This window comes from Alligator mississippiensis, chromosome 12, assembly GCF_030867095.1.
Source record: "Alligator mississippiensis isolate rAllMis1 chromosome 12, rAllMis1, whole genome shotgun sequence".
Lineage (NCBI taxonomy): Eukaryota > Metazoa > Chordata > Crocodylia > Alligatoridae > Alligator > Alligator mississippiensis.
The window spans coordinates 45,333,570-45,360,402 of NC_081835.1; the positions used below are offsets into that span (position 1 = coordinate 45,333,570).

At 42.4% G+C, this 26,833-nt stretch overlaps 1 protein-coding gene across 4 annotated transcripts in view; it reads left to right on the plus strand.

Annotated features, from left to right (window-relative positions):
• Positions 1–26,366, plus strand: part of MAPKAPK3 (MAPK activated protein kinase 3) — an 81,089-nt gene extending 54,723 nt beyond the window's left edge. For 2 of the 4 annotated variants that reach the window (XM_059715383.1, XM_059715384.1), the window contains exons 3-12: positions 8,810–8,949; positions 9,717–9,781; positions 12,447–12,526; positions 13,598–13,720; positions 13,839–13,965; positions 14,790–14,865; positions 15,125–15,249; positions 18,303–18,388; positions 22,573–22,653; positions 24,562–26,366. In XM_059715383.1, the coding sequence (XP_059571366.1) occupies positions 8,810–8,949; positions 9,717–9,781; positions 12,447–12,526; positions 13,598–13,720; positions 13,839–13,965; positions 14,790–14,865; positions 15,125–15,249; positions 18,303–18,388; positions 22,573–22,653; positions 24,562–24,720 (1,062 nt within the window). In that variant the 3' untranslated portion in view covers positions 24,721–26,366. Of the gene's footprint in view, positions 1–4,787; positions 4,925–8,809; positions 8,950–9,716; positions 9,782–12,446; positions 12,527–13,597; positions 13,721–13,838; positions 13,966–14,789; positions 14,866–15,124; positions 15,250–18,302; positions 18,389–22,572; positions 22,654–24,561 lie in introns of all 4 variants that reach the window. The other 2 variants (XM_059715385.1, XM_059715382.1) reach the window with 2 other exon arrangements.
• The last annotated feature ends 467 nt before the right edge of the window (positions 26,367–26,833 follow it).

Consider the following 26,833-nt stretch of genomic DNA (forward strand, 5'->3'; position numbering starts at 1 on the left):
AGCCAGGCCAGTCCATGCCAGCAGGGAGATGGGGAGCTGGCTCAGCTCCAGAGCCCCCGCCAGCCCACACTCCTGCCCCCCAACTCTGGGCCCCCGCTGGCCCTGGCCCTAGGGCACCAGCTCAGGCCCTGCACTCCTGCCCAGCTGTCACTGCACTCCCACATGCCCGCTCACTGCCCCTTGCCCCACCAGCCAGCCGTTCCAGCACCACATGGTTCCCAGCTGCAGTGCTGAGACTGCAGCAGCTGGCTCAGCCCAACCCTGAGGACTGAGGTGATTGCCCATGGTCCTCCCCTGTCTCTCCCCCCAGCCCTTCTTATATGAATTTCCCTCCAGTGGAAGGAAGCAGGAACAGCTCCACGGTCCCAGGCCAGAACCCTCTGCTAGGGAGAGGCTTCTGGTGGCGGGGGGGTTTGGACGGGGCTGGGCTGGGCAGGCCTTGCTTCTGCAGCTGCTTGGTTCTGCCATGGCTTCCCCTAGGTCCTACTGCCCCTGGTTCCTGTCATCTTTGACAGGCAGCCACGGGCAAATAAATGTTCATTTTCTAAATTTTTTTAGGGGCCCTGTGGGCTGAATAGAATGATCTGGCAAGCCAAATCCAGCCTGTGGGCTGTATTTTGCCCACCTCTTCTTTAACTGGACTACATCTGACCTTCGGCTGAAAACAAGCGTATTAAAAAATTATTGTGTTTCTCTGCTTGTCTCTCGTCTCCCTGCATTACTCATTATCAACTTTCAATTTCTTTTCTTTAAATGTGTGCTTTAAAACTTTCTTGTGGCAGACTGTGTCTAAGGCTTTGAGTATCAGCATGAAAGCAAGCTCAGAGTCTTATTCTGACGTCATATGCAAAAGTTCCTCTTTGTCCCTTTCACTCTAGCTCATACTGGCAGGACACCAAAAATCACAGTCCTGAGTTTTTGTTCTTTCAAGTGATTAGCTGAGCAAGAATCAAATGAATGAAGCAGAGGAGGGAGGATGCAGGCTACCTTAGGCAAAGAAAAAAACCTGATTTCGTGCTGAAGTGCTGAGTAGGTTAAGTACAAAATAAGACTTGTCTTTTAAAACTCATTATAGCCTCCTAGACAATGTTTAGCTTTTTAATGGCTTTGTTCCTGTCTAGTGCTGATGAAAGGTGTAAGGCCACTCTTGAGACTGAACTTTGTGTACAAGTGTAGCACAGAAAGAAGCCGTGCAAGCTTTGCTGCTCTGTTGTGTTTTGTTGCTGGTCTGGACTGACTACCTGTGGGGCCAGCCATTCTGAGGAGTTCAAACAAGGGCACCAATTAGTGCTGACTGCTGTTGGTAACTTTAGAAACATAGATGGACAACACCACTAGGAATGGGACTAATGATTTATTTCACATAAGACTACCAGATACCTTTGATCACAAACACCCTGCACTGGATTTGAAGTAGAAATCTAAACGCAAAAGTCTCTCTAATCCATCAGCAGTTCCCCCCTCCTCCATCTAGTCCACAGGTTAATTTTTAAATAGTTTGCATTCACTCAAAGATTTCTTAAAAGAAAAAAAAGTACTTTCAGTGGGAAGAGCCCTTGTACACATATCCTGCTGGTTAGCTGCTACAGCTGATTCACGTGTGTGTCTGCTGGAGCTCCATTTACTGGGAGAGTTGATGCCAACCAGAAGTAAACATCTTGCTTAGTTCAGCTCCATCAGAAATGTAGCCCAAAGGGCTGCTTTCACCCTGTAGTGGAATGCTGGAAACCACATTAAGATCCCTTTTTTTTCTATTTCGCTTGGGCAGATGCACAGAGCCTCTTTGGAAAAAAAGTATTCAAGAGCTGGATTTATTTTTCCTTTTGCCCACCTTTTAAGGGAAAGTATAGACACTTCTGCACCCACTGAAGTTCTCTGTAGGAAAAACAAGCAGATGCCCTGTCTTCCCTTCATCCATCTATCATTCTGTTCCTTCCCCCACCTTCCATTTAAAATATGACATAGTGAGTGAAATGGAATCTCACTGACACCTGAGCTTCCCCATAGAGTTTTCTGTTTTCAAGGTCAAACAGCTGTTAATGTTAAGAGCGAGCAGTAAAGCAAAATGCAAAATGGGATCCTCTTTGGGGAATTAATAGCATTCCGAGAAAGACAGTGCTGTTTCTCTTATTGAATGGTATTAATCAATGGCCTTGTTTCCATTATTTTCCATGCTGCACCTTTTAGTCATCAGAATTTGCAGTCTTTGCCCAGACCTTGACATTTGTCTCTTGAATTCATACAAATATAATTTAACACGGTGGCTGACAATGTGGAATTCCATGTGCCTTCACTGACATATATGTGCAGCCATCTTTTATTTTAAAAACTGCATGATTTATAATTTTTCCACTTTCATAGCACACAAGTGGCCTTGCCAGTTTGTTCACATTCATTATATGTTAGAACAGCCATGCATGAGTTTACAAGTGTAACAATGGAAAAAGGGGAATGGCTATAAGACAACATGACAAGGGCATGGTGGTAGATGGTGGGAGAAGGGGCAAAGAAAGGTGCAGTTGCAGGAGGGGGTGAAACATTAACAGAAGCTGTATTAGTCACACAGAATTATGCAGGAATTTTGGGGTCATCAGCTACTTCTGAATAAAGACTGAGTGAGGTGCTGCTCTGGAATGAATCATGGTAGTTAAAACACATAAGCCTAGTCATGATACAGAGTTTGCCTTATTCCACATTGTCTGCTAGTCCTAGAGCCCTCTCCTGGCTCCAATGAAAAACATAGAAGTTGAGGATGATGCCAGCTTCTGTTACAGGAGAAATTAGATGATGGGGATGGAAGTGAATAAGTGAATCTAGAAAGGTCCAGTGAAGCTACTGTGGCAGAGTGCTTAACATAACCAGCTATGAGCCTGTTAGAGGTCTCAGAGACCTTCTGTAGCTCTTTGGAGACATAAGACCATTAGAAAAAAGGTTTTTCTTAAAAGGCTGACCTTCTGGAGCAGATCAGGATGTAGGAATCAAATGAAATAGTCAAACCCTTGTCATGGTCACTCTTAACATTCAAGGATGAGAAAATCATGGGGAAGTCATTGCTTGTTGTTCTAAACACTCTTTTCATCTGTTTCCACTGTGGTAACTTAGAGGAAAATATCAATTTCAGAGGAACCCAGAAAGTCACTTGTATCTCAGCGTAGATCTTTAAAAGCTATTTCCTGATAGATCGGCCTGTTAAAGCTCCTGCCATCCACCCTTTTTACACAATGTTTGATCAATGCAAGAGCAATTACCAGGTATAGATACTGTACAACTTTTATGACTCCTTTTTATAATCAGAAATTTACCAAAAGAACCTCCTTTGAGCAGGCTTTCAGAGAAGGGCTTGCTAGCCAGAGGGATGGCCAGGCGGACTTACACAGAATGCCTCAGGGAAATGTTTAGTTTTTTCTCCACCTCCAGTAACTACAAGAGGAGTCTGTGCAAAAATGCCTACCCAATGAACTGTCCTTGTTCATTTCACACACACTGAATTTCTCCTTCTCCTTCCCCTGAGCCATCCTGGCTGCTGCAAAAACATGTGGAAAGGACAGATCATAAGGCCATTACTACTCTATGAGTATTGAGAGATGTGCAGGCTCCTGCTCTAACTCATGGCACTTTACATAAAGTGCCATGAGTTAGAGTCCCCCCCCCCCCCCCAACCCAACAGACCCTGCTGAGTTGAGAGGGTAAGGGTGGGACTCAAGCTCCACTTTTCAGCTGATTGAGCCTGAGGAGTCTGTCTGCAGCCTCTCTCCCCTAACCACCAACCCCCCCCTCCCCCCCCCCAGCTCCATGGCTGTCTGCAGGAAAGTAGGGAAGATGATGGAGGAGGGGGAGCAAGCTGCCAGCTGTGATTTGACCAGTCTGAGCTGGAGGAGAGGGGTTAGGCAGGGGGGTTGTGAGGCAGGGGGGCATCAATCCACTCAACCCTATCCAGCTTGGGCTGGGCAAAGCCTAGCCACAGTTTGCTCCCCCTCCCCCATCCTCCATCCCTTCCTGCAGACAGCCCCAGTCGCATGACAGATTAAGCCTAGAGAACATAAGTTGCCTAAGAGACACCAAAGTGGAGCGCCTTCATCTGATCCCTCATTTGATGAGGGTTAATTTGTTGCGTGACCAGCACTTTAATAGCACTCTACAGCCATGCACATGTCATGGCATGACTGTAGAGCTCTTTCAGGGGCTGATCATGCAATAGATTTAACTTCTATTTGAGTGTTATGCTTCCCCCAGCCTCTGGGTTTTTTGTTTGTTTTTTTTTGGGGGGGGGGGGGGTTGTGATCTTTCCTTCTCTGAGCCAATGGCAGCATGAAACTTCCGTTTCACTGATGTCTGCAAAGTTCCAAACAGAAACTGTGAAACCGCTCCCTTTCTGCATTTCAGTCTGGTCTTATTTGGCAGCGGGAAGTGCTCAGAGCTGTGTCTCTGCAGACTCAGACAACACAATCCCTGTTTAGAGCATGTGCTAATATGGAACATTTTCTTTGCACCCATGAGCATCTTCATTTTACTCATTGTTTAAAAACATGAGCTAGATGCTGAACAAGTTGTCTCTGCCCCCTGCACTTGCCAAAGACTTCCATCCTGGCACAATTGAGTGGCTTTTTCAGGCCTTCTCCTAAGGTAAAATTATGACTTTTTTCATGTTAGGTTTAACAGCAAAAATTATAGCACTTCTACCAGAAACAATAAAAGCAAATGTAAATCAAGTGCCCCCTGAAATGTGAATTAAATCTCCATGCTTCTAATCTTGATTTTGTACCCCCTTTCTCTCCTTCTCCCTCTAGTTGTCATATCGTCACTTACATGGTCAAGTTTGGCACTAGAGAATACAACTGGGCTGGGCTGCTGGCCAGAAGTGGGGAAAGGAGAAGGTATATCAATCATTTTGTGTCAAGATACCTTGCAAAGGCTTTGTGAGAAGGTGAGGGTTGGATTCTATTTAATAGTTTCTTACTTATTTAGTACAGAGATAAAAAAATAAGCCTTCTGCATACTATATATGAACACAAAGATACGTAATGGCTTATACAGCTAATCTTAGTAATGCGGTTACCTTTGAGTAGAGGCATAGAAAAGGTGAGATTGACTTGAGGTAGTGTTGTCAGAAATGGCCCATATAATGGTGCTAATCTAGTAATATCTATGCAATAAAGCAGAGTAAATCCTATAAAACTGTACAAAGTGTTGTAGTTAAAGTGGGCCAGCCTTGAGGCTGTTTCAGCTTTGTTATTTCACATGTGGTTCAATGAGATTTTAATTAGATCTTTTAGGCAACAGCCCAGACTGGGAAAGGCAGGGGGGAAAATGCACATAGACAGGCCCAGTGAGCTACAGCATAGTGGTAGTTAAGAAAAAATAGGCTGAATGGACTGATGACTGAAAGAAGTAAACCCACTGCATTTGGACTTCCTCATGGGCTTTCTATCCAAATTGAATCAGTCTCATCTTTCAGAAAACTGTTGGTGATGGAAACCAAGCTATATTGAGGGTGGTGGGTAGATGGATTTAAAGGGTGAGCTCAGGTCACAGAATAAATGGTTTTGTCCATTGTGGACTGGTGTAGGGAGACTGAATTCAGAAAGAATGTTGCAGTTCGTGTCTTCTTGAGCTACTGAATCTGGCATCGTGTGAAGGCTTTGAATCTTTAAAACAAAGCTGGGGAGCCTTAGAGACCGCTGTGCTCAGTAGGATCCCTAGCCATTTAACTAAAAAGTTGCATCCTTAGAAGACACTGAGCCCACTCTTAGCTGCTCTGAGGCAGCTTTCTACCCGCTCTAGTTGCACAAACCTTCCTGAAAGCTGATTAGTCAATGGAGGTTCCCTTGTGTCTGGGTTAGTGGTTATCAACCTTTTTAAACAGCAAGCATCCCTTGTAAGATTTGAGGCAACTCTTGAAAAATGCTAACTCTTCATTTTCATTATTTTTCACTAAAAAATAATAGAGCAAATCTTCTGTTGCAGAGAACTCAATCAGAATGTTTTCGACACTTTGGATTCCTACTTGAAATCTCTGGGTTTATCGTGTGAATCGTGTGTTGGTGTCTGCACACCTAACAATATTAATATTGTGCATCGCCCCATATCACCAATTTCATGATACACCAGGGTGCTACAGCACCCTTGTTGAGAATCACTGGTCTAAAGGAATCCCTAAGTAATGCAGAGATGCAATATCCACTTGTTTTCCAGCCATCTCCCTGCACCCAAGACAGCAGGTATAGCCAGAAGAAAAAGGGACATGGCACTGTTCATGTAGCAGTCTCAAAGCACTGTCAGGTACTTAAGTGATTAGGCACAATGCTGTCTTTTTGAGGCAGTTAACTATCAACATCCCCATTTTAAGGAAGAAAAAAGTGAAAAGAAAAGCTATTTCACTTGTTTTGCTTATATGACACACAGCCAAGTAGCTGCAGCTTTTGGCTGCATGCACAGTTTATGGTTCAACTCTGCACATGGAAGCACACATGTGCCCACTGAGTGCGTGAGATGTTGTTGTCTGTGGACTAATAGTGTAGCAATGATGTTGTTGCCTATTTATTTGAAAACTTTTTTTTCTGGGGTTCTCTCCCACTCCGTGGAATCTACTTTTCAAGTCGTCATTGTCCACAAGTTTCTGTACATCGCCATCTCTTCTGAATCACTGCAAGTCCTCAGGTCTTGCATTAGTCATTCTCACTCCATCTTCTTGGGTCTTCCTTTCTTTCTCCTGCCTGCAATCTCATGGCCTGAATTTTCATTTCCAACACACTCTTCAAACTTTCTGGTTACATATCCAAGCTGCTCCAGTCAGCTCTTGCTCCATTTTCTTCGATTGAGATCACCTTTGCTTCTTGCTGCACCACTTTGTTTGTTTTTTTGTAATGGTCCTTTTTGCTGGTTCTGTAAATCCACCTCAGCCTCCTTGCCTTCATCACCCTCATCATGGACAACATTTGTTTCTTCACAGTTCAACACTCTAAGCCAGAAGTGTCAAAACTTGCCTGGGAGCCCCCACACTGGATCTGGATTCTGAGTAGCCTGATAGGCCACATTTGAACCCACCTCTGGGGGACGAATGAACCAGCAGCAGTGCTGGAGTTTTTGCAGCTGTTGCTTGCCCTTCTCCTACTGAAATGCATCCTTGGGGGTCTCTGTGCTCCCAGTTTTGGCAGTGAGACCCACCCTTAAATTTTCACCCCTTTCATGTGCTATGTGGGCCATATGCAGCCTGTAGGCCATATCCTTGACACCCCTGCTCTAATACAGACAGTTATACTGGGTTTTATCAGAGTCTTCTAGATTTTTCCCTTTGAATGAATTGGTATTTTCTTGTTTATTGACAATGTTTAATTTGACATTATCATAGTTAATCTGAGTGGACATTGTGATTGGTCATTTTTTCCACCGTTTTTTCCATGAACTGGGTAGCATTGTATGTAGATTGAATTGCATTGTTTTTCAATTATAATTAATACTTAGGAACATAGGAAGCCCAACCAAGATCAGATCTTCATTTTGCAAGACGCTCTGTAGATACTCAATCCAGACAGTCCTTGTCCCTGAGTTCATGATTCCTAAATAGATAAAATGGACAGAAAGGTTGCTTGCAAGGAGGAAGGGAACAAGTAAAGTGCCCTTGAACTCCCAGTATCCAGTGCATACAGTTATTTCTTGCAAATAACTGACATTAGATTTGGCTCCCACCATGCATTTTTTTAGTCAAGGTGTGCATTTGTGGATGAATGAGTAGAAAGATAATATAAGAAAATGCCTGCACATCTTGGAATTGTTGTTGTTGCTGTTGCTATTAGGAGATGTATTTCTTGTTGTGCAGAGCTCCTGACGGTCTGGGAAGCTAATCTCTAACCTACATTCTAAAGGGGTTAGTGCCTTAAAATAAACTGCCACTGCATGCAGTAGAGAATGAAGCATAACCATCTAGACAGCAACCCGGGGAATGTCTGAGGTTTGAATAATATTTAGAGAGCACACTCAAAGTCGCTGTACCTTTTTATTTTTAAATTTCACTATGCATTAAGGCCCTGCAGTACACCTGTGACAGCTGGAATCAGGGGGTGGGGAGGTGAAGGTTAACTCCTTCAGGGTTACCTGGACCCTCCTTCATAATTCACACTATCCATTATCTCCGTTATAGATAAACTGTAGAGCAGTGCTTTTTGATCACTGTTGTTAGCTGCTGATGCTTAACTCTTAGATCCCCAAAACGGTGTGTATTCTTAATTAGAGGTATAAGGTGAGGGATGGGAACCAAGTTATCTCTGTTCCATCTCTCACTTCTTTCACTTGCTGTACCAGCTGCACAATGAGACTCCCTCCCTCTGTTCTTGTTTACTCCAACAGGTGAGCAGCATCACATTATCTCCTCACCTGACCAGCTCCACTATGTGCTATACTAAGAAATCTCTTCCCACAACAGCTGTTACTACTGCTTCTCAATATGTGTTACACAGCAGTGAAGAACAGTTAGTCCCTAGCAGAGCAGACAGTTTAAGACTCTTCGCCCAAGAGTCCTTGCGCCCACCTTCCATGACCCCTCTCCAAACCCAACGAACAGTGCACCACTCTGTATTTCCAGGAAGCTGATTAGATCTAATAGTATTAGATCTAATCATAATTATCTAATAGTAAAACAGTATCCTCTTTGTATGTGCCAGTAGCTAAGGAGAGTTGAGCCACAGAAGGCAACCAAGGAGGGTCACCGCTCTCATCTCTGTCCTAGGAATTAACAAGTAGTTGCAGTTAATTACAGAAAATTTAGCCAGAACAGCTTAGACTGATTGTGTTGCATTCTCCTATCTCCTTACAGCTCCTGTATGACAGCCCAAAAGCCCGACAGGAGGTGGAGTATCACTGGCGAGCTTCAGGGTGCCTGCACATTGTCCACATTCTAGACGTTTATGAGAACATACATCATGGGAAAAGATGCCTCCTCATCATAATGGAATGGTATAGAGCCTTGTTCTCTCTCTGTAAGACTTGTAGGAAAACCTACAACTTCTGTAGCCAGCCTTGTTTGAAGGAAGAGCAAGGAGAGCAACCATAAAACTATGCTTCCTCTGCAGTCAGAGACAAGTATCATTATAGACATATGGGTACAATTGGTGACATTTTTTCCCCAAATGTCTGTCTGTTGGAATATGATACTGGCTCCCACACTGAGGCTAGTGTAGTCCTGACAGGGTCCTGATAGAGCCACCATTTTTTACCCTATTTTTTCCCATCATCCCTATCTCCTAGGTGCCACACATGTGATGTTTTCTCTCCAGGGAAAGCGTGAGTTCCTTGCATTAATTTTTTTCTGTGTACTTCAACTCCAAACCTTAAACAGGATTTTTACACCAGGGTAGGACCACGAGGATTGCTACCAGTCTTCCTGCATCATCAGCTGACTTGCCACTGCTGCCCTCCCAATAGTAACATAGGACAGGTCTCTAGTGTCTGTGATTCTGCTTTCTTGGAAGGTCCTTGCTGTCTCCTAAACCACAGGCCTCCAAACTCCTCCTTTTGACCCTGTATTCTATTTAATTTAAAGACAGATGTTAGTCTGCCTCTATCCAACTGGAGCACATATAAGGTTCACAGAGAGGGCCATTCCCTCACTCACTTGTTCCTTGGCAGCCACAGACCCATTCAAATACAAGGATACCCATTCTGGTGCTGATTTAGTCTCTCCTGCTCATCTGAGTTTGTTCTATATGCCTTCTCTGTTTCAGCATGGAGGGAGGGGAGCTGTTCAATAGGATCCAGGAACGAGGAGACCAAGCTTTCACAGAGAGAGGTAGGATGCCCTGAGTGTAAGTCAAAGTTGCAAGGTTTTTTTTCCTCTCCCTTCCCACTCAAAACAAATGGGAAATGTGTGCTTAGTTGCAGAAGGAATTTTCTTGTGTTTCCTACTGTTTTAAATTTCTATTTGCCTCTCTTTGAAACAATTAGCATTAAAGGAAATGGGATGAGAATGAGGAACTACCAGAATTGGCTAGATTCAGGTATAAGATGGTAAGTCTATATGAAAACTTCTTAACCAAGATCCTGCAGCCATCTCTGATGTTCTAGTCTCTGGCCCTCTGCCAAACATCTTTACCCTGGTATTTGCCTGTGACTTCAGTTCCCAGACCTCTCTTGAGTAATGTCAGTTGTACTCAACTATGTTGTGAGTAAACGATTATAACAAACATACTGCATTTCATATAGTCCCTCTTACATAAAGACCTTAATGCACTGTTGGAAGGTAGGTGTTAATATCTACATTCTATAGACAGGCATACCTAAGGTAGCAAGAGAGACTGTCACATGTAAAATCCCACAATGAGTCAGAGAGAGAGCTTGGAATAGAACATCCTTGTCACTATTTAGCATCATTAATGTTGTTTATTTGTACAATGCCACAAATGTACTTGACTGAAAAATTCTGCTTGCCCAGTCAGAACTGGAAAGAGCTTATTTTTATTGGAGAGTGAAATATTAGTGTTTTTCATTGCCATCCTCACAAAATCAGTTGGTTGGTGGAATTTCTATCCAGATTTGCAAAACATCATTATAATTTATGAGGCTGGTATAGGGACCAGGTTTCCAAAATCACAGTTCCGTACTCAATTAAGAGGCATGAAAATTCATGTGGGGCACCTGAACTGGATGCAGTCCATACTGCAGGATCAGACACAATACTCCAGAGGGAAAGACTCATGCTTTGGTTATAGATAGCCCTCTCTTGGTAGCTGTGTCATTTTATGCATCATATACATAGTGTGTAATCTCCCAGATACTTCCAGTTCTCAAAATCATTTAGGCACTCTGGTATTAGTAGTAATGCTCTTGCTGTAGAGGGACAGTCCAAGATCAACCAAAATCCAGATCCTATTCCACTAGTGGGCATCTAAGGAGAGTTAGATGCCTAAGTGTGACTTCCACTCTGTTCAAGTCCCTGAAAATCCATTAAAATTTCTATTTGTAGCATCCTGCAATCTTACCTTTTTAAGATTGAATCACAAAAAAGCAGCAAGGGGGAGGAGGATGCATCCACCTTCTGTATAAACAGTTTTCAGAGACTGGGGCAGGGTGGAATGGAACTTCACTTGGACCCTTAAGTCCACTTGCCTGCCTAGTAGTAAAGTAGAATCTGGCCCCGGCTAGAAGAAAGCTCTCGAACTAGTGCTTAGGGCCTTAGAGAGAGTAAAGCCTTGCGCAGTGGATTTTTTTTCAATCTCAACTTTCCAACAAGGTGTACGTTTCCTCCCTCTAATGTTGCTGCCTGCCAGAGCAGTTTTAGCCCTCAGGTAAACCAAATCTGTATCGGGCCACATATGTATCTCCTCCAGACAAAAGCTCTTGCCCGCTCTCCTTTATTACCAAGTTGGTGTATAAAAGCTAGGCTCTCCCGGTAATAGTAGGATGAGCTTTGTGTTCTCCCACACCCACCAAAGCTAAGTGCATCATTTCACTGATTCTGTCATCTGTGCAAGGAAAAGGAACCAAGTTAAACATACTAACTCTGGTCTCTGGAGAATGCAAATTTTTCTGGCTTGCTGGTATTTCTGTAGGTTTATGATTTTAAGACTATGTGGACCTATTAAAATGGGAACACTCAAAAGATGCGTTCCTTTAGGCCATTCCAGTAAAAAAAACCCTTAGTAAAAGGAGGCTGCTGCCAAAACCAGCACCTGTGAAATCACCACTCACTACTTCCACTACTGTAAACCTTCAGATAAATCAAAGGGAAAAGACACCAGTCCTTTTCTCTGAAATGAACTCCTATATAAAAGCCCTCTGATTGTTGCAATTAGATGAACTGTACAGTGTTCCCCTTCAGAAATGCTGGTGCTAGGGGACAATACACTGACCACTAAAATTTCCTTCTGGAGTGTGCATCAAGTGCAGAAACTAAAATTCCAAATATTCCAAAAAAAAGACAGTAGAATAGCTTTGAAGAGTGAAATTGCTAATTGTTGTTGATTTATATGTGAGGAAATGCTGTTAAGGCAGATGAGAAATGAAGATATAACCCACCATGAAACATTTCTCTCGCCTCCAGAACTAGCACTGCATTGCTTGTTAAACTCTGCTGGACAATCCAAAACTACTCCAGGTTGCTTATTGAGGTTCTCCTTACCCATAGTCTTACGCATTGCTCCATCCTCGTGCTCTGCCTGTGCTACTCTGTTCTGTTGAGCAAAGCAAAGCACTAATTTAGAAGTACGTAAGCAGCAGGAGTCTCAACTGTTTGGGTACTGTGCCTGCTCACAAGAAGGGTTGAGCAGCTGGGGAATTGTGGGGTATGGTTGCCTGCAAAACCAAAACACAGCTGTTAAACCTAAAATTAGCCCTTCCAGCCTTGACGCTAACCTTGTATACAGACAAGCTGTTTATAAGTCAGAAGCATTCCTAAGCATGTCTCTGAGCTACAGTGGGAATGTTAATGTGACCTTTCTCTAAAATTATATTTATAGAGGCCTCTGAAATAATGAAAGACATCGGAACAGCCATCCAGTATCTACATGCAATGAACATTGCCCATAGAGATGTCAAGGTGAGGCCTGAAAGTGCCTGGGCAGAGAAGAGAGATTAAACTAAAAATAAACAAGCAATGATAATTTTATAGAAATTATGAGTACAGTAAGGTGATCAGAGCATTCTGTTTCACTGTCTGTGTGGGAAGGGTTCATGCCAACTTGGTTTAAGGTCAGAAATATCCACCTGTACCAAAGTTAATGGTTTATCAGTTTCCATATGAATAAACCCCCCTAGATAATAAGACACTTATTAAAGGTACAGTATCAATGTGCAATCATATTACATTAAGTTTCTATAGTCTCTGCCACTTTTTGTTGTTTCAGAATAATATATTTCTTTAAAAAAATAAAAGAATCCAAAGAGAAATAAGCAGCTTTCTCTCTGTTGGCCAGGGAAAGTGAAGTGAGTTCTACAAAATGTTATGAAATGCATAGAATAAACTAGGGGAGAGAAAGATTTATTTGCTCCTTCCTTCACAAAGACTTTGGTGTTGTACCATAAACAAAATGAAATTGTACTTCTTTCTGAATAGTTTTAAAGCTGATTGTGTCCTTGTAAGTGTGTTATATAGAACCACTATTTAAAACCAGGATTATCTTGAAGGATTGGAGTGTATTTGATTCTTAGGTATTGCTAGTACCTGGTGACTTGTGGCACAAAACTAAAGAAAGTCATTCTAGAAAGGAAGTTTGAATTTGAGACCCTGACTTAACATGCTGGTGAGAACCTCAGGCCAGTCCAGAGAAGCAAAAATGTCTGGCCTGCATGGAGTATATGCCTGCAAGATCAGTTATCATTGCACTAGATCAAGAAATCTTTTAGGCTGTTTAGGACATCAATGACCATTTAGCCTCCATCAGCAACACTGATAATGTCTCAGCCCCATTCAGTAGTGAACATACAGCTTGATCTGAAATAAACATTTGAGACACTTAAACCATTTCTTCATTAGGCTGTCATGTACTTATGGTGTGGAGTCTATGTAGCCCCTACTATATCTATTTGCAGTAGTGGCATTACTTGGAGGTATTGCAGGCTCAGCTCTAAGAGGGTCAGGTTGTAAATGCAACTGTTCAAATGTCTACAGTTTTGTGCTTTCAGTATTCAGTCAGGAGGAGGATGGAGAGCTCCTTTTACACTGCCATGCAGAACTGAATTCTGGTACAAGCTAATATTTACCGGCAGATCGAACAGGAGAGACTTGGCAATGGTGGGTAGTGTTGAAGTGGGTGGCAGCATGGATAAGTTAGAGCTACAGTTCAATAGTATTTATTCTGGAAAACCTTCTCTAATGTTTCCCTCATCCTTTTCTCTTGGTGTTGCTGCAGCCTGAAAACCTGCTTTACACATCCAAAGAAAAAGACGCAGTACTCAAGCTCACAGACTTTGGGTTTGCCAAAGAAACTACCATACAGAATACACTGCAGACCCCCTGTTACACTCCATATTATGTTGGTAAGTCTTCTGAATTGCCCCTGTCCACACACATAATCCTGGGAGTGGGCCTGAGGACCTTGGAAAATCTCCATTTTCTATAGATTGCCTTTCTTCTTCTGCCTGAATAGGGCAGGGATGAAATTAGAGTTATCACTGGGGGTCCAGCCCAAAAACTAGCTTGACTCCAACACACTCCAGTCCTTCTATCTGCTGTTCTAGCTGCACAGACTTCCTAGTGCATGAGTGTGAGGAGGATGGGGAAAAGGTAAATTGTACATGGTTACAACGATTTTCACTGTGGCTGATAGGTTCAGCTCCATAATCTGAATCCTGTCTTCATAACCCTCAGGGTAATTTCTTGCAAAGCTTTTCTTAGCATAACAGGATGATGAGAAGATCACAGAGATTGTTCCCCTAAGAATTAAAGTTTGTTTTTTTGTTTGTTGTTTAAGGTAGGGAAATGGAGGAATTGGTAATCCAAGAACAAAATGATTTAATGAAATGAAATCACCTGGTGATTCCACCCTCAGGCTGTATTTCTCCCACCCCTGCTGTAATGTGTAGAGAGGACCATAAAGTCATCAGCTGCAACATCTTTTGCCTTTCTAGAGCTGGATCTCTGCTGAGCCAGTGGAGATTGTAGTCTGTCAACCTTACTCCCAGGCATTAGGACTATGTAGAGAAGACTGAGCAGTTTGTTTATAGGAGTCACCCAGTGAGAGCAGTTGCTTAATTTTTTTATGTATTAAATATTTGTTGTGACTTTAGAATTGAGTTTCTTGCTGTGTGGTGATAGTAAGGGAAATCTATTGCACTTATTGGTTTCTGTTTTTCTCCTGCAGCCCCAGAAGTTCTTGGCCCTGAGAAATATGACAAATCATGTGACATGTGGTCTCTTGGTGTCATCACATACATTCTGTAAGTATGAGAGAGAGGAGTGGTTGAACAGAGAAGGGACCAACTGTTAGATTCTTCTCTTATGTCCTACCCTATTTCTATCCCAGATTCCACAAGTGCATGGGGAACTCTCATGAAATTTGCGTTGTATAATGGATTAGCTGCTGGAGCTTTACATGTTCCTTCATCAGAAGAATAAAAGGCTGTATGTGATTTTAGAGGCAGAAGAATGAGAGGATGTCCCACTTAACAAAAGCTGTTCAATACATTTCTCTTGTAGCTTGTGTGGGTTTCCTCCCTTCTACTCTAACACTGGACAGGCCATTTCCCCAGGGATGAAGCAGAGAATTCGGATGGGGCAGTATGGATTTCCCAATCCAGAGTGGTCTGAAGTATCGGAAGAAGGTAAGAACCTGAAGCATACGTGCAATGGGTACTGAGGAGAAGTGACCTCATTAGGTTGTTTCTGAAGAGTCTTTCATTTTTTTTTCTGTGTGGCTTTTTTTAACCAAGCTTTTGTTGAAACAATACCATGATAGTCACAAACTGACCCATTTCTTGAGCACATGGAAGATAATTAATCACAGGAAACATTTATTCAAAATGCAGTTAGTGCTGATGAAAGTGCTAAGTTAACAGCCCTAGAAACAAAAGCCCTTACTCTGCAGAGCAGGTGTTGCCCATGAATGGGTGGTGTTGGTCTCCTTGTTGAAACTTCTGAACAGGCCGCCAAATTTATCTGATTGATTTTGTTATGCGGGAATTAAGCTGAATCAGCAGTTTATTTTCCATCAGCTAATACCAGCATTCACTACTGTTCAGTGGTGATCTGGATGAATTCAAACCAGTGGCCTAGAAGAAACAGCTTCCTATTTCCCATGAATGTGACAATGTCTTATTCATCTAGTCTCACTTGCCAAAATATCACAAAGAAAGTTTGGTCACTTCTTGATTGTAGCTCTTTTTTTAATAGGTCTTTTATTAGTAGAAAGCAGTTACAGAGTTTTAACATCCTTTAAAAGTTTCTCTTACTGAGTGATAGGAGGGTATCATCACTGCACTGGAATATGCAGTATTGCTATACTTTATATAATTTCATGGGTCAGCTTGTAAAGATGACCACTGCATATGACCTTGTAGTGTGTGTTCTTGGGTGAATGTTCATTCTCCCTTGAGACTTGTTCAAATTCTCTCCCAGCACAGCAGTTATTAAAATCTAAGGAAAGGTGGAGAGGGAGAATTTATTTATAGCACTTTTGTTTTTCATATGGATGTGACCAGGGGTGACTGGTGCCTCCTGAGTCTGTGGGGGCAGAATTTGTGGGAAGGCCTGGGAGCGGGCCAAAAGCCCCATATCCACTCCTATACTTCTGTGCTGTGGCTTAGTGCCCCCCGTCCCCACAACACGCCGCCGGCCTGCACAGCAAAAAAATTGCCCCATCCTGAGCAGTGCTGAGTTGGGGGCCAGTCTCAAGGGAGGGCACATGCCCCACTCTGTGGTCTCCCTACCATTTTTGTGGATGTGACTGAAGATGAATTTGAACCTATTCTGCTTATCTACAGTAAGAAAGTCCCAGTGACAGAATGTTGAATGCAGTTTAACTATATCCTCCTTGATCCATCAGCTGTCTTTGACACAGTTAGCTATCTCTTCTTGAAGTCTTATCCATTCTTCTCTCCCATAGCTCCATTCTCTCTTGATTCTCCTCTTCCCTCTGTTCCTGCAATGTGTCCTTTGGCAGATCCTCCTTTTACTCCTTCATCTTTCCGTGGGGGTTCTCTAGGGCTCTGTCTTTGGTTTACTGTCTTTACGTTTTGTTATATATAATCCTTTTTATGTCTTATCTCTAGATAATTTCATCTGCAGATTCAGCTGCCATTTCTATAACAACTCACAGGCTCGCAGACCTCTCCACTGAAGATCTGCATCATTTTGTTCAAACTAAAATCTCAGCCTGTCTCTCTCAACATCTTCTTGCAGATGTCTGGCCATTGCTTCCATCTCAGCATGAATAAAACAGACCTCTTTATCTTCCCTTACCCTCCTCCATCACTACCACAGCCCTTTCTCCTACCTCTTTTCTTAATCAGTGCATTCAGTATCCCTAGCTTGCCTAACACACAAACCCATAACCTGGGCATCATCTTTGGCTTGGAACCTTCTCTCAGTTCTTGCATCTGAGCCTTTAAATTTCTTTCAGCAGAGTATGCCTAAGATATGGCATTTCCAATCACCCACACAATTAGCTCTTCCTATCCAGGCTGTCATCACGTTGCAGCTCAATTACTGCATCATTCTTTCCTTTGGTTGTAACAAATTCCCTGCTAATAACTATCCAAAATGTCACTGTAGAAAACAATTTTCCTAGTCCATTGCTCTAAGCGTGTTTCCATACCTGTGTCCACTGGCTTATCCATCTTGTATCATATCAAAGAAAAGCAGTTTGTCTTCACCTTTGCGTTCTGTCCCTGTTTTACTTCTCCTCCTCTATCATGCCTCATTCAGTAGCTAGAGTTTGAATCCTATCTTCAGTCAGCCCAGGATACCAACCTTTCTTGCCTCCTTGAACGGTTTTTGAAAAGTTCCTCTGTTTTCCTCTTATGTTTTTCTTCATGCTTAGGAGACCCTCCTTTTAAATGTACACAGAGTTACCTCTTAATCCTCCTTCAACGTCTTCTTAAAACTTCTTTGCCATGATGCCTGCAAAAATCTTGACAACAGTTAAGCTATTGAGGTACAGCAACTACTAACAACATGCTCACTGTTCTTTTCTAACTCCCCAGTATCCATTTTCTGTATCCTTTTTCTGTATCTTGTCTTCCTCTTGGATTATAAAATCCTTGGGTCAGGGGCTTTCCTTTTGTTCTGTTTCTCCAACATGTAGCAGAATAGAGACCTGCTCCTTGAGGGGGAACTCCCAGGGGCTACAATACTACAAATGAAAATAAAAAATAGTAAGGATGGGACAGAACTGATTGTATCCCCATTACCAAAAATGTGGCTGAGATTCCAACAGTGCTAAAAACACTTTTGTCTGGTATGTGTCACATAGTTAGGGATTTAGATACTGGAGTGATGGAGTGCTATGGAAAACATTGCATTGGACAGTAATGAAGATGCACTTTTTTCAGCAGCTGGCTGCTGGTACCCTTTGTCAGCCACAGGCCAGTTTCACAGTGTAGACTGATAGATAAAATCCCAAACCTTTTTGCCTCCCTTTCATACTACTTCTTTCTTTCCCTTATTTTTTTCTTAGTTTCTACATCTTTAAATAGGACCCTGTGTATATACACCATACCTTCCCACACAATTGCATGTACACAGCTTCTCAATGTGAGAACAGCCACAAGTAGGTGTTTTGAGTACTGAACTTCTCTTAAGGCATGTTTCTTGCTCTCAAGCAATATTGAAACTCAATAGTTGATTACAGCATGTCATCTCGGTCCTTATTTTTCAGCCAAGCAGATGATCCGTCTCTTGCTGAAAACAGACCCAACTGAGAGGATGACAATTTCTCAGTTTACAAACCATCCGTGGATTAATGTGAGTCCCACTTGATTTTTTTTTTTCAAAAGAGAAGGGTGGGTTCTTACATGCATTGCTGCTCTGCCTAAGGCAGCAAGGCAGAGCATTGTGGGATTGTTTTTAGTTACTAATTAGCAAAGGTTCTGCTGGTGTTCACTTTGTAAAATGATACCTACTGCAAAGAGTTCCTCATTGTGATACTGGAGGACAAACTGTGAGACACAATTTGCTGTTCTTGTGAGCAAGAGCCAAGAATATCCCTACCTACTCTCAGCTAGAAATTGCTGCTGACTAGAGCATGCACACACCCTCCTCCCATCTCACACAAAAAAAGAAGCCATGCTTTTTCATCATTGTAAGGTTTATGGAGAGCTATTATTAGAAGTGCCAGGCATCATCATGCTTAGCTGCATTATTTGAATACAGAGGCATGCTTTGAGGAAATTCTCACCCTTGCATAGATCTGAAAATGCCCAGGGAGGCAGAGACAAGGATTTATGCAGTGTCCAGTGGAAGGAACACCAGAGGCTGCTGTATATGATGCTATTGATAGATCCATTTTGAGACTTGCTTTGTGACTTGCGGTTTTTTTTCTCTCAGTTTTTTGAGAATATCCCTTTTTCATTTACTATCTCAAGCAGGAAAACGCTCCTACTAGGGGTCCAAGGTACTAGCTATCTGACTAGAGCTTCAGGATATCATCTCTGCTCTGTAGGTGTTACTGGAAATAGTACCTTGAATTTTCCACATTCACGCCTAACATGGAGCGTATCTTCTTTCTTACTCCCCTGAAGACAAATCCAAAAGAGCGCATACCCTACAGAATATACTCTTCCTCAGGGATTTCCTGTCCATTTTCATCTTAGAAGGAAGAAACACGAACAGCAGCATAACTAATAATCCTCATTTTCTGTAGTGCATTTTATTTGAAGAGCTCAGAGCCCTTACAGATATGAAGGAATGTAGCTTCTTAGAACAACTTTGAAGTAGACAGGTGCCCCCAGTTTACAGCTGTGGAAACTGAGGTATAAAGAAGCTAAATGTATTCCCTAAGGACGCACTGAATCATGACAGCAGTAGCACTCAGAATTCTGGAACCGTAGAAAGTTGTCTTTAATGCTTTTCTTCAAATACAAATATTATTCCTCATGCAAAATAAATTAAAATTAGTTTAAAACAGTGATAAATATACACAGCTTAAGTTTAAATCTTAACAAAAAGTAAAAGAGGTGTCCTTGGTGTAAGCAAGCACTAAATTGCGCAGAAGAAATGCCTGATAAATAGCTAAAAGGGTTACCACCTTTAGTGGTGCATTAAACTTTAAATATGCAGATAACCAATTAAAAAGTAAGAGGTTAGAAGCAAAGTCCTTGTGCTGCTATGTTCCAAAGACCCCTGTTGCACCAAAGAGCCAAGCTGGGATGTCACTCTCAAGCACTCTCTCCAGCATTTGCTAATTGGCATGTATGTTGTTAACCAATTGTTCTAAGAAGGATGAGGAAGGAAAGAAAAAGAGTTAGTAATTCCAGGGATAACACTTAAAAATACATTTTTCCCTCTCTACAAGGGGGAGACATTAATCAAATGAAATTCAGTTAAGACAAGTTCAAAGTCCCATACTTAAGACAGAACAATCAGATGTACAAATACAAATTGGGAAATGACTATTTAGGCTGTAGTACTGAAGAAAGGGACCTGAGTATTAAAGCAGACTCAACTTGAATATGAGTCAACAGTCTGCTTTTGTTGCAAAAAATAAAATAAAGTTAACTGCATATACTGGATTGCATTAATGAGTGTTGCTTGCAAGGTAAGGGAAATGATATTTCCACTATTCAGCACTAGCAATGCTTCACCTGAAGTATTATGTCCAGTTTTGGCACTTAATTTCAAAAGAAGACATGGACAAATATGAAAGAGTTCATTAGGGACCAACAAAAATTATTATAGCTCTTGGAAACATGCCTTCCAAAAACTAGGATTACTTAATATGATGAAAAGACTGAGGGGGAGGGATTTGATAACAGCCTTCAGATACCTGAAAAGTGGTTATAAAGAAGGTAGTGGTAAACCATCTGTTGCCGCAGTGGATGGGACAAGAAGTAATGAGCCTTAGCTGCAACAAGGTAAATTTAGGTAGAATATTATGAAGAATTTTCTAACTACAAGGGTGGTTAAGCTTTGGAAAGTTTACTGAGAGAAGCTGTGGAATTTCCATCCTTGGAAGTCCTTTAAGAGCAAGTTAGACAAACACTTGTCTAGGACGGTTTAGATAGCGATAATCTTGCTCTGAGCAGGGGATTTGATTAGATGGCCCTGATCCAGCCCTACTTTCTTTTGATTCTGTGAAGGCTAAAATAGAAAATAACATGAAGTAGCCATTCAGAGTACAGGTATACCACTAAGAAATGAACCTCTCACACATGGGCTCACAAATTTGTGATGAAGATGGCTTGTCCCAACCCTGAACACATGCCCTAGCATCTTGCTCAGGCTTTCAAGTCAGAAATACATACCCCTAGAGTCCCTCTGAGTTGAGAGTATCAATGATGGCACTGTCATTGTAGTCCTTGGATAGAGGAACATGTAGTACCTCAGTCAGTTGTCAGGCAAGCTGCAGTAGGCAAGTAGTAGCTCACAGAAGAAAGGGCACACATCCTTGACACCTGCTCAGGGGAGCTACAAAAAGTGCCATTTTTCCATTCTCCCACCCTTGACAAATCATGCCTTGATCAGCTGCAGTCCTTGTCCAGAAGATACCCTCTCTGTAGTTTCTGCCTTTTCCATGTGTCACAGCACCATGAGTAATAATGCTTTTAGCTGGCACTACCATATTATAATTAGTAAAAAGTAACACCTACAAACAAAAGGGTCTCTTCACTCTTTTTTGGAATGCAGCTCTCTTTGGAAGGGAATGCAATAGTGCCACACAGCAGTTTTGGACAGGAAGCAAAGGATACAAAATCCAACTGAGGCTGCAGTTTAGGTGGCAGTCAGGCAGAGAATATCATTACTCCAGTAGAATTTATCCAGAAAATTGAGTCAAAGATCCTGCTTTACCAAAAAGATCTATTAGACTTTTAATGACTAGTAATTGTGGACCTAAGTTTCATGTCTTAGCTTAAATATCATTTCTAGCAACATAGATTTTCTGAACAATTCCAGGGTACAGAATCTGTACTTGCTCTGAATAATATTGCACATTACCCTTTGTAGCCTGCTTCACCCGAGGATCTCAAATTGGGGGTTTTTTGGATGTTAATTAGTCTTAAAACTTTTTTCTTCGTCAGGTTCCTGTTATACTTTTAGATAAGTAGAAGTATGCAAAGGATGCTAGTGATTTGCCAAGCATCACACTCCAAGTAATAGGCAGAGCTGGGAATATAATTTAATCCAACTGTAGTCCTGTGTCCAGAATGGACATTTCCATTACCAGTTTACCCATACGTAAGGGCTCCTACACATGTGCATGGAGTCTGCTCCAATGCACTGGAAATCCAGTGTGTCGGCATAGATTCGATTAATCAAGCCTGCTGGAGCATGAAAATTGACTCTCTTGGAACATATTTTATTTCAAAGTGCCCCACCGACATTTTTTCCGCATGGAGATGCATGGTGATGCTGATTCACATGACACATGGGCACTTTTAATTACTGCAACTCACTAATTACAGTACCTGGCACGTGTAAAAATGCCCTAAGTTTCCTGGCAGTTCTCCCTGTTTGAGTACTAGGGACAGTCTTTACAGCTCATAATAGATATTCTGCAGTAGCTCCCCTCTACAGATTGTCTTATGCTGCAATCAGAGTATGTTTTTTAATTTATTTTGGAAGATGTTCAAGCTAAACCACAAAAAGCACTCTGGGAGTGTCCACATGAAAAGGTAGTGCAGAACAGCTATTGTGCTCTAAACTCCGACCATAACTTATTTAACAATAGTTTTCCCAAGTAGACCAACTTTGCTATACCTTTCTTTTCTTAAAGATATGATAAGATTGTAATCTAAGGTAATGTATGTGCAAGAGACTACCTCCAGCACAGATGCTAGAAGAAAAATTAAGCAGGACACTTACTGAATGATAGTTGTTAAACACACAAAGCACTCAAAACCATAATGTGCTTAATAAGAACAAATGATGAGGTGGTAGGATAAGGGGTAAGAGAAATTCTGTCGAATGCTTCTTTTCTTCTGCTTTCTTAGCAATCAATGATGGTACCACCAACCCCTCTTCATACTGCACGAGTTCTGCAAGAGGATAAAGACCACTGGGATGAAGTGAAGGTCAGTGAATGAACCATTGTTATAATAAGGGTTTCTTTACCAAATGGGATTTGAGAGGGTAATGTAGATACCTTTCTCTTCTTTGACACTTCTGCTCCTATTTAGAGTAAGTCATGTTGCTTCATCTATCAAGAGTAAAAGGATTGGATAAGTTTTCATTTACAAGTTGTCAGTTTCATATCTCTTACATTTGTTTTTGCATACTTCATTCAGACTCCTTGGATAGGCTCTAATTTATTGCCTACTAGCCTGACATTCCTGTTCATAGGTTCATAGATGTTAGGGGCTGGAACAGACCTCATGAGATCATCAGGTCCAGCCTCCCTGCTCTAAGGCAGGAAAGACTGATGAGGTCAGATGATGCCAATGAGTTGTGCATCCAGTTTAATTTAATCTACTTTAAAGGGGGATTGAACTAAACTGGGGTAAAACATTTTTATTCTGGATAAGATTGTCAGTGCATGGAGTTGTTTTCAAGTGGTTGCTCCTGCATAATTCCACTTTATAGACCAAGCATTAGTGTCAGCCTAGGCAACAGAAAGGCCTAAACTAGGGTTGGAAAAATATGGCCTGTGGGCTGGATTCGGCCAACCAACAAATTTTATTTGGCCCATGGCAGGTAAATCGGCCCCACCTGGCCCAGACTTGGGAGGCAGCCCTGGCCATGATGCGTGCAGCCAGTCCCGATGCTCCCTGGGATTAGGTAGTGGACTCCGCTTCCCAGCAGCCCCAGCACCGGTGGCTCCTTCCAGCTTCCACTGCCAGTGTTACTGCTGCTGTTGGACGTGGCCTTGCTGCCCAGGCACCCCAGCCTGTCTGTTGGGCACCCACAGCTTGGGGCGCCTAATGGAGTGGGCAGGAAGGGTCTGCATGGAGACTGGACCAGGAGATCAGGATCACAGAGCAGTGATAGTGCGGGGTTGGGGCCCAGGACAGAGCCGCAATCCACTCCCTTCACAACAGATCATGACTGGCCCAGTCTGACCTGCGAGGGGGGCAGAGCATACACTTATGACCAGGCCCCTGCTTCCTGTGCCCCAATACCAGGTGCGCAGTGGCAACCCAATACAACGCAACTGCAGAACAGCAGCTCCCAGCAGCTTAGAGCAGCCTAAGCTGGTCACAATCCAGTGGGGCTGGGCCACGCTGCTCCACAGCTGCACTGTACTGGGGCTGCCCACGCATGCCTGTGCAGGGGCAGAGGACTGGGGTTCAGGTCATGGACATATACTCAGTCCCCCTCCCGGTTCGGGCCAGTCAGGATCCATCGTGTGGGGAGCAGATCACAGCCTGTGCCCCAGCCCTGGCTGCATGCCGGCACTGGTCTGCAATCTTGATCCCAGCTCCAGCCCTAAGCCTGCCTGGCCATTTCACTCCTGGGTGCCACTCCCCACCTGCCCACAGCCCCTTCCCATCCACCTGGCTGAGCACGCCCTGCCTGCGGGGGGGGGGGGGCAGCACTTAGGGAAGTTTTGGTGAGTTGTTGAGAAGGGGGCTGCTGACTTGGCCTGCAACAGTTTGTCCAAACTTCCTAAGTGGCCTTTCAGCCCAAATAATTGCCCACCCCTGGCCTAAGCTGTTACTGGCTGCAGTACAACCAAGTCTTCCGTTTTGTAAAATTGTCTCTTGAAGGTGGTATGGACTGTCTGTTTTGCTTATGCTTCTAGGGCAGCAGTTTCCAAACTCTGAGAGATTGCGCACCACCAATTTAAAATGATACAACCTTAAGTACCACCAGCACATTTTTCAGTTCAACCTTCAGTACCACCAGTAAATTTTTGTCCTGTAATTATAATAAATCTGTTAACGCATACCACGACAGGTTGTCTGTATACCACTGGTGGTACATGTACCACAGATTGGGAACTGCTGCTCTAGGGGATTCACCGTTCTCGCCTTTGATTTCAGGAGGAGATGACTAGTGCTTTGGCTACCATGAGAGTGGACTATGATCAAGTGAAAATCAAAGACTTGAAAGTGTCCAGCAACCGCCTCCTCAACAAACGCCGCAAGAAACTGAAACAGGCAGGCACCTCCTCCGCAGCCCCAGGATGCAACAACCAGTAAAGAAGAGAAGATGAGGGATTTGAGGTTGGAAAGCTAAATTTATAGGAACAAATTAAAATGAGGAGGATCAGCTCGCTCTACTGGCTTGACAAGGAAGATGGTGCTCAAAGATGCAACAGTGAAAAGATTACATCATACTAGAACTTTTTTCTGGGTTTTGCTTTTAAAGGGGATTTTTGTCTGTTATATTTTCCAGAGAACAATTCTGCAAAAATTCTTGAATTTTGATGCAGCTTCACTTGTTTTGGGGGAGGAAAAGGAGGCAGTCTTTGAGTTCTAGTGCATGAGGGCTTTTACCACAGCCTGCAAGAGTGACTTCTATTGTGGTTTCAAGCTTCTGCAAATAGAAACATCAAACATGTGCTGCCAGAAGATTTCAGAAATTGAAGCATGAGCAGGGAGAAAGGAGAAAAATGGCACCATTTTTATTTTTTTTTAATCCAAACTGTAGTCTCAGGTCTTGTTTTTGCTGGTGCACCTGAATGGCAGTTCTTCCTAGCATTGGTAAGAAGAGTGATTATTTCTAGATTTAATTCCTATAATCTTCTGAACAGGGGAGCATTGTCCATGATTTAGAGGTGGGGCGGGAAATGTCCTGTGTAGCTAAGGGATAGACTATGGGCTTCTCCTTGAACTACCATATCCATGAAGGCATTTGGTATTCTATGCAACTCAGGTTTTGTCGCACTTTCTAGTTTAATAGATTGTTCATTTTCTAAACTCTCTCCTTGATGTCATGTCTGCACCATTGGCAGATCCCTTCCCTGTAGACTCTTAGTCTACATCAATATCTTACCTAAAACTATGTAGCAGCCTGAGAAAAATATCTCTGTTCTTTTTGGGTTTGTTCCTTTCCTGTGCACACACCCTATAACTGTTGCATATAATACTCTGCTTTGAAAAAAAACCAAAAACCTTCTTAAATCCAGAAAACAATGGCAAGAGTGGTGTTCTCTTCAGGGAATCCTATTGGCTGACAATATCCAGGATGATTGTTACATTCGGGACTTGTGTCCCATGTACAATGCTCATTTCTGCCAAATTATTTTTGCCATTTTACATGCAGTGTTTTGACAAATACATTGACCCATTCTGACAGTGCAAAATGTAAACCTGTTAACATGACAGCATTCCTGAGCAATAACCCACATGGATGTATGTCTTTTGACTTTTTTCCTCCTATTTAATGGTGTTCTTGCTGTGGTTTGTTCATTTGTCCTATTCTATGATTGCCATATTTCCTCTTTCTTGTATTATGGATTCTAACTTAGGTGAAGAAAACATTGTTGACAATATTACAAGATTTTGGGTGAATTGAAATGCTTCCAGCGGTGCAAATAAATATTCATGGTGTAACACATGGGAGATGGAGGGCTAAAAGACTCAAGCAGAAGACTGACATGATGCAGTAAATGTAACAGATGTGCCAAAGAGAGTTCTAATCTTCTAATCCAGTTTCTGTACCTGATAGCCACACTGAACTTGCAGCCTCTTTACCAAAGATCTGCTTGATGCTTTGGACCCAACACATGGGCTCTGGTCTCACGCACAACAAATTAGACACAATTACAAGCTATCTACCTTTCTTTGTGAAATATTCCTGGGCTTTTACAAAATGGTTTTAATAAATCATGTTTCACCATTTCTTTCTGCTGTCCTGCCTTGTTTTCACTGAGAGGTTGAAGGGCTTTTTTGTTTACAACCAGGTAGAATTTTCTTTGTGGATTTGTTGAAGGAAAGGGGGAAGAGGTTTCATATCCCATTCATGCTCAAAGACTGTCCAATTTACATTATCTGAGCATCATTCTGGCATCTTATCGTTTGTACAAATACAAATACTAAATGTTACTTGGGTATTTTTAGGTTTATCTCCTCCAATGCTGCTGTGTGCCATAGTGCATCCCTCAAATGATTATTTATCTTCCTGGGAGAGTTAAATATTACTCCCCATTTATCAAACAGAAATAACAAAACAGAGATATTTAAATGATTGATTCAGGATGACACAAGTAGGGGCCTGTGCCAAACTGAGACTTGAGTCCTAATCCAGCACCTTAAGCACAAGACCATCCTTCTTCCTTTGTCAGAGGGTAAGTACTACAACATTTCAGCC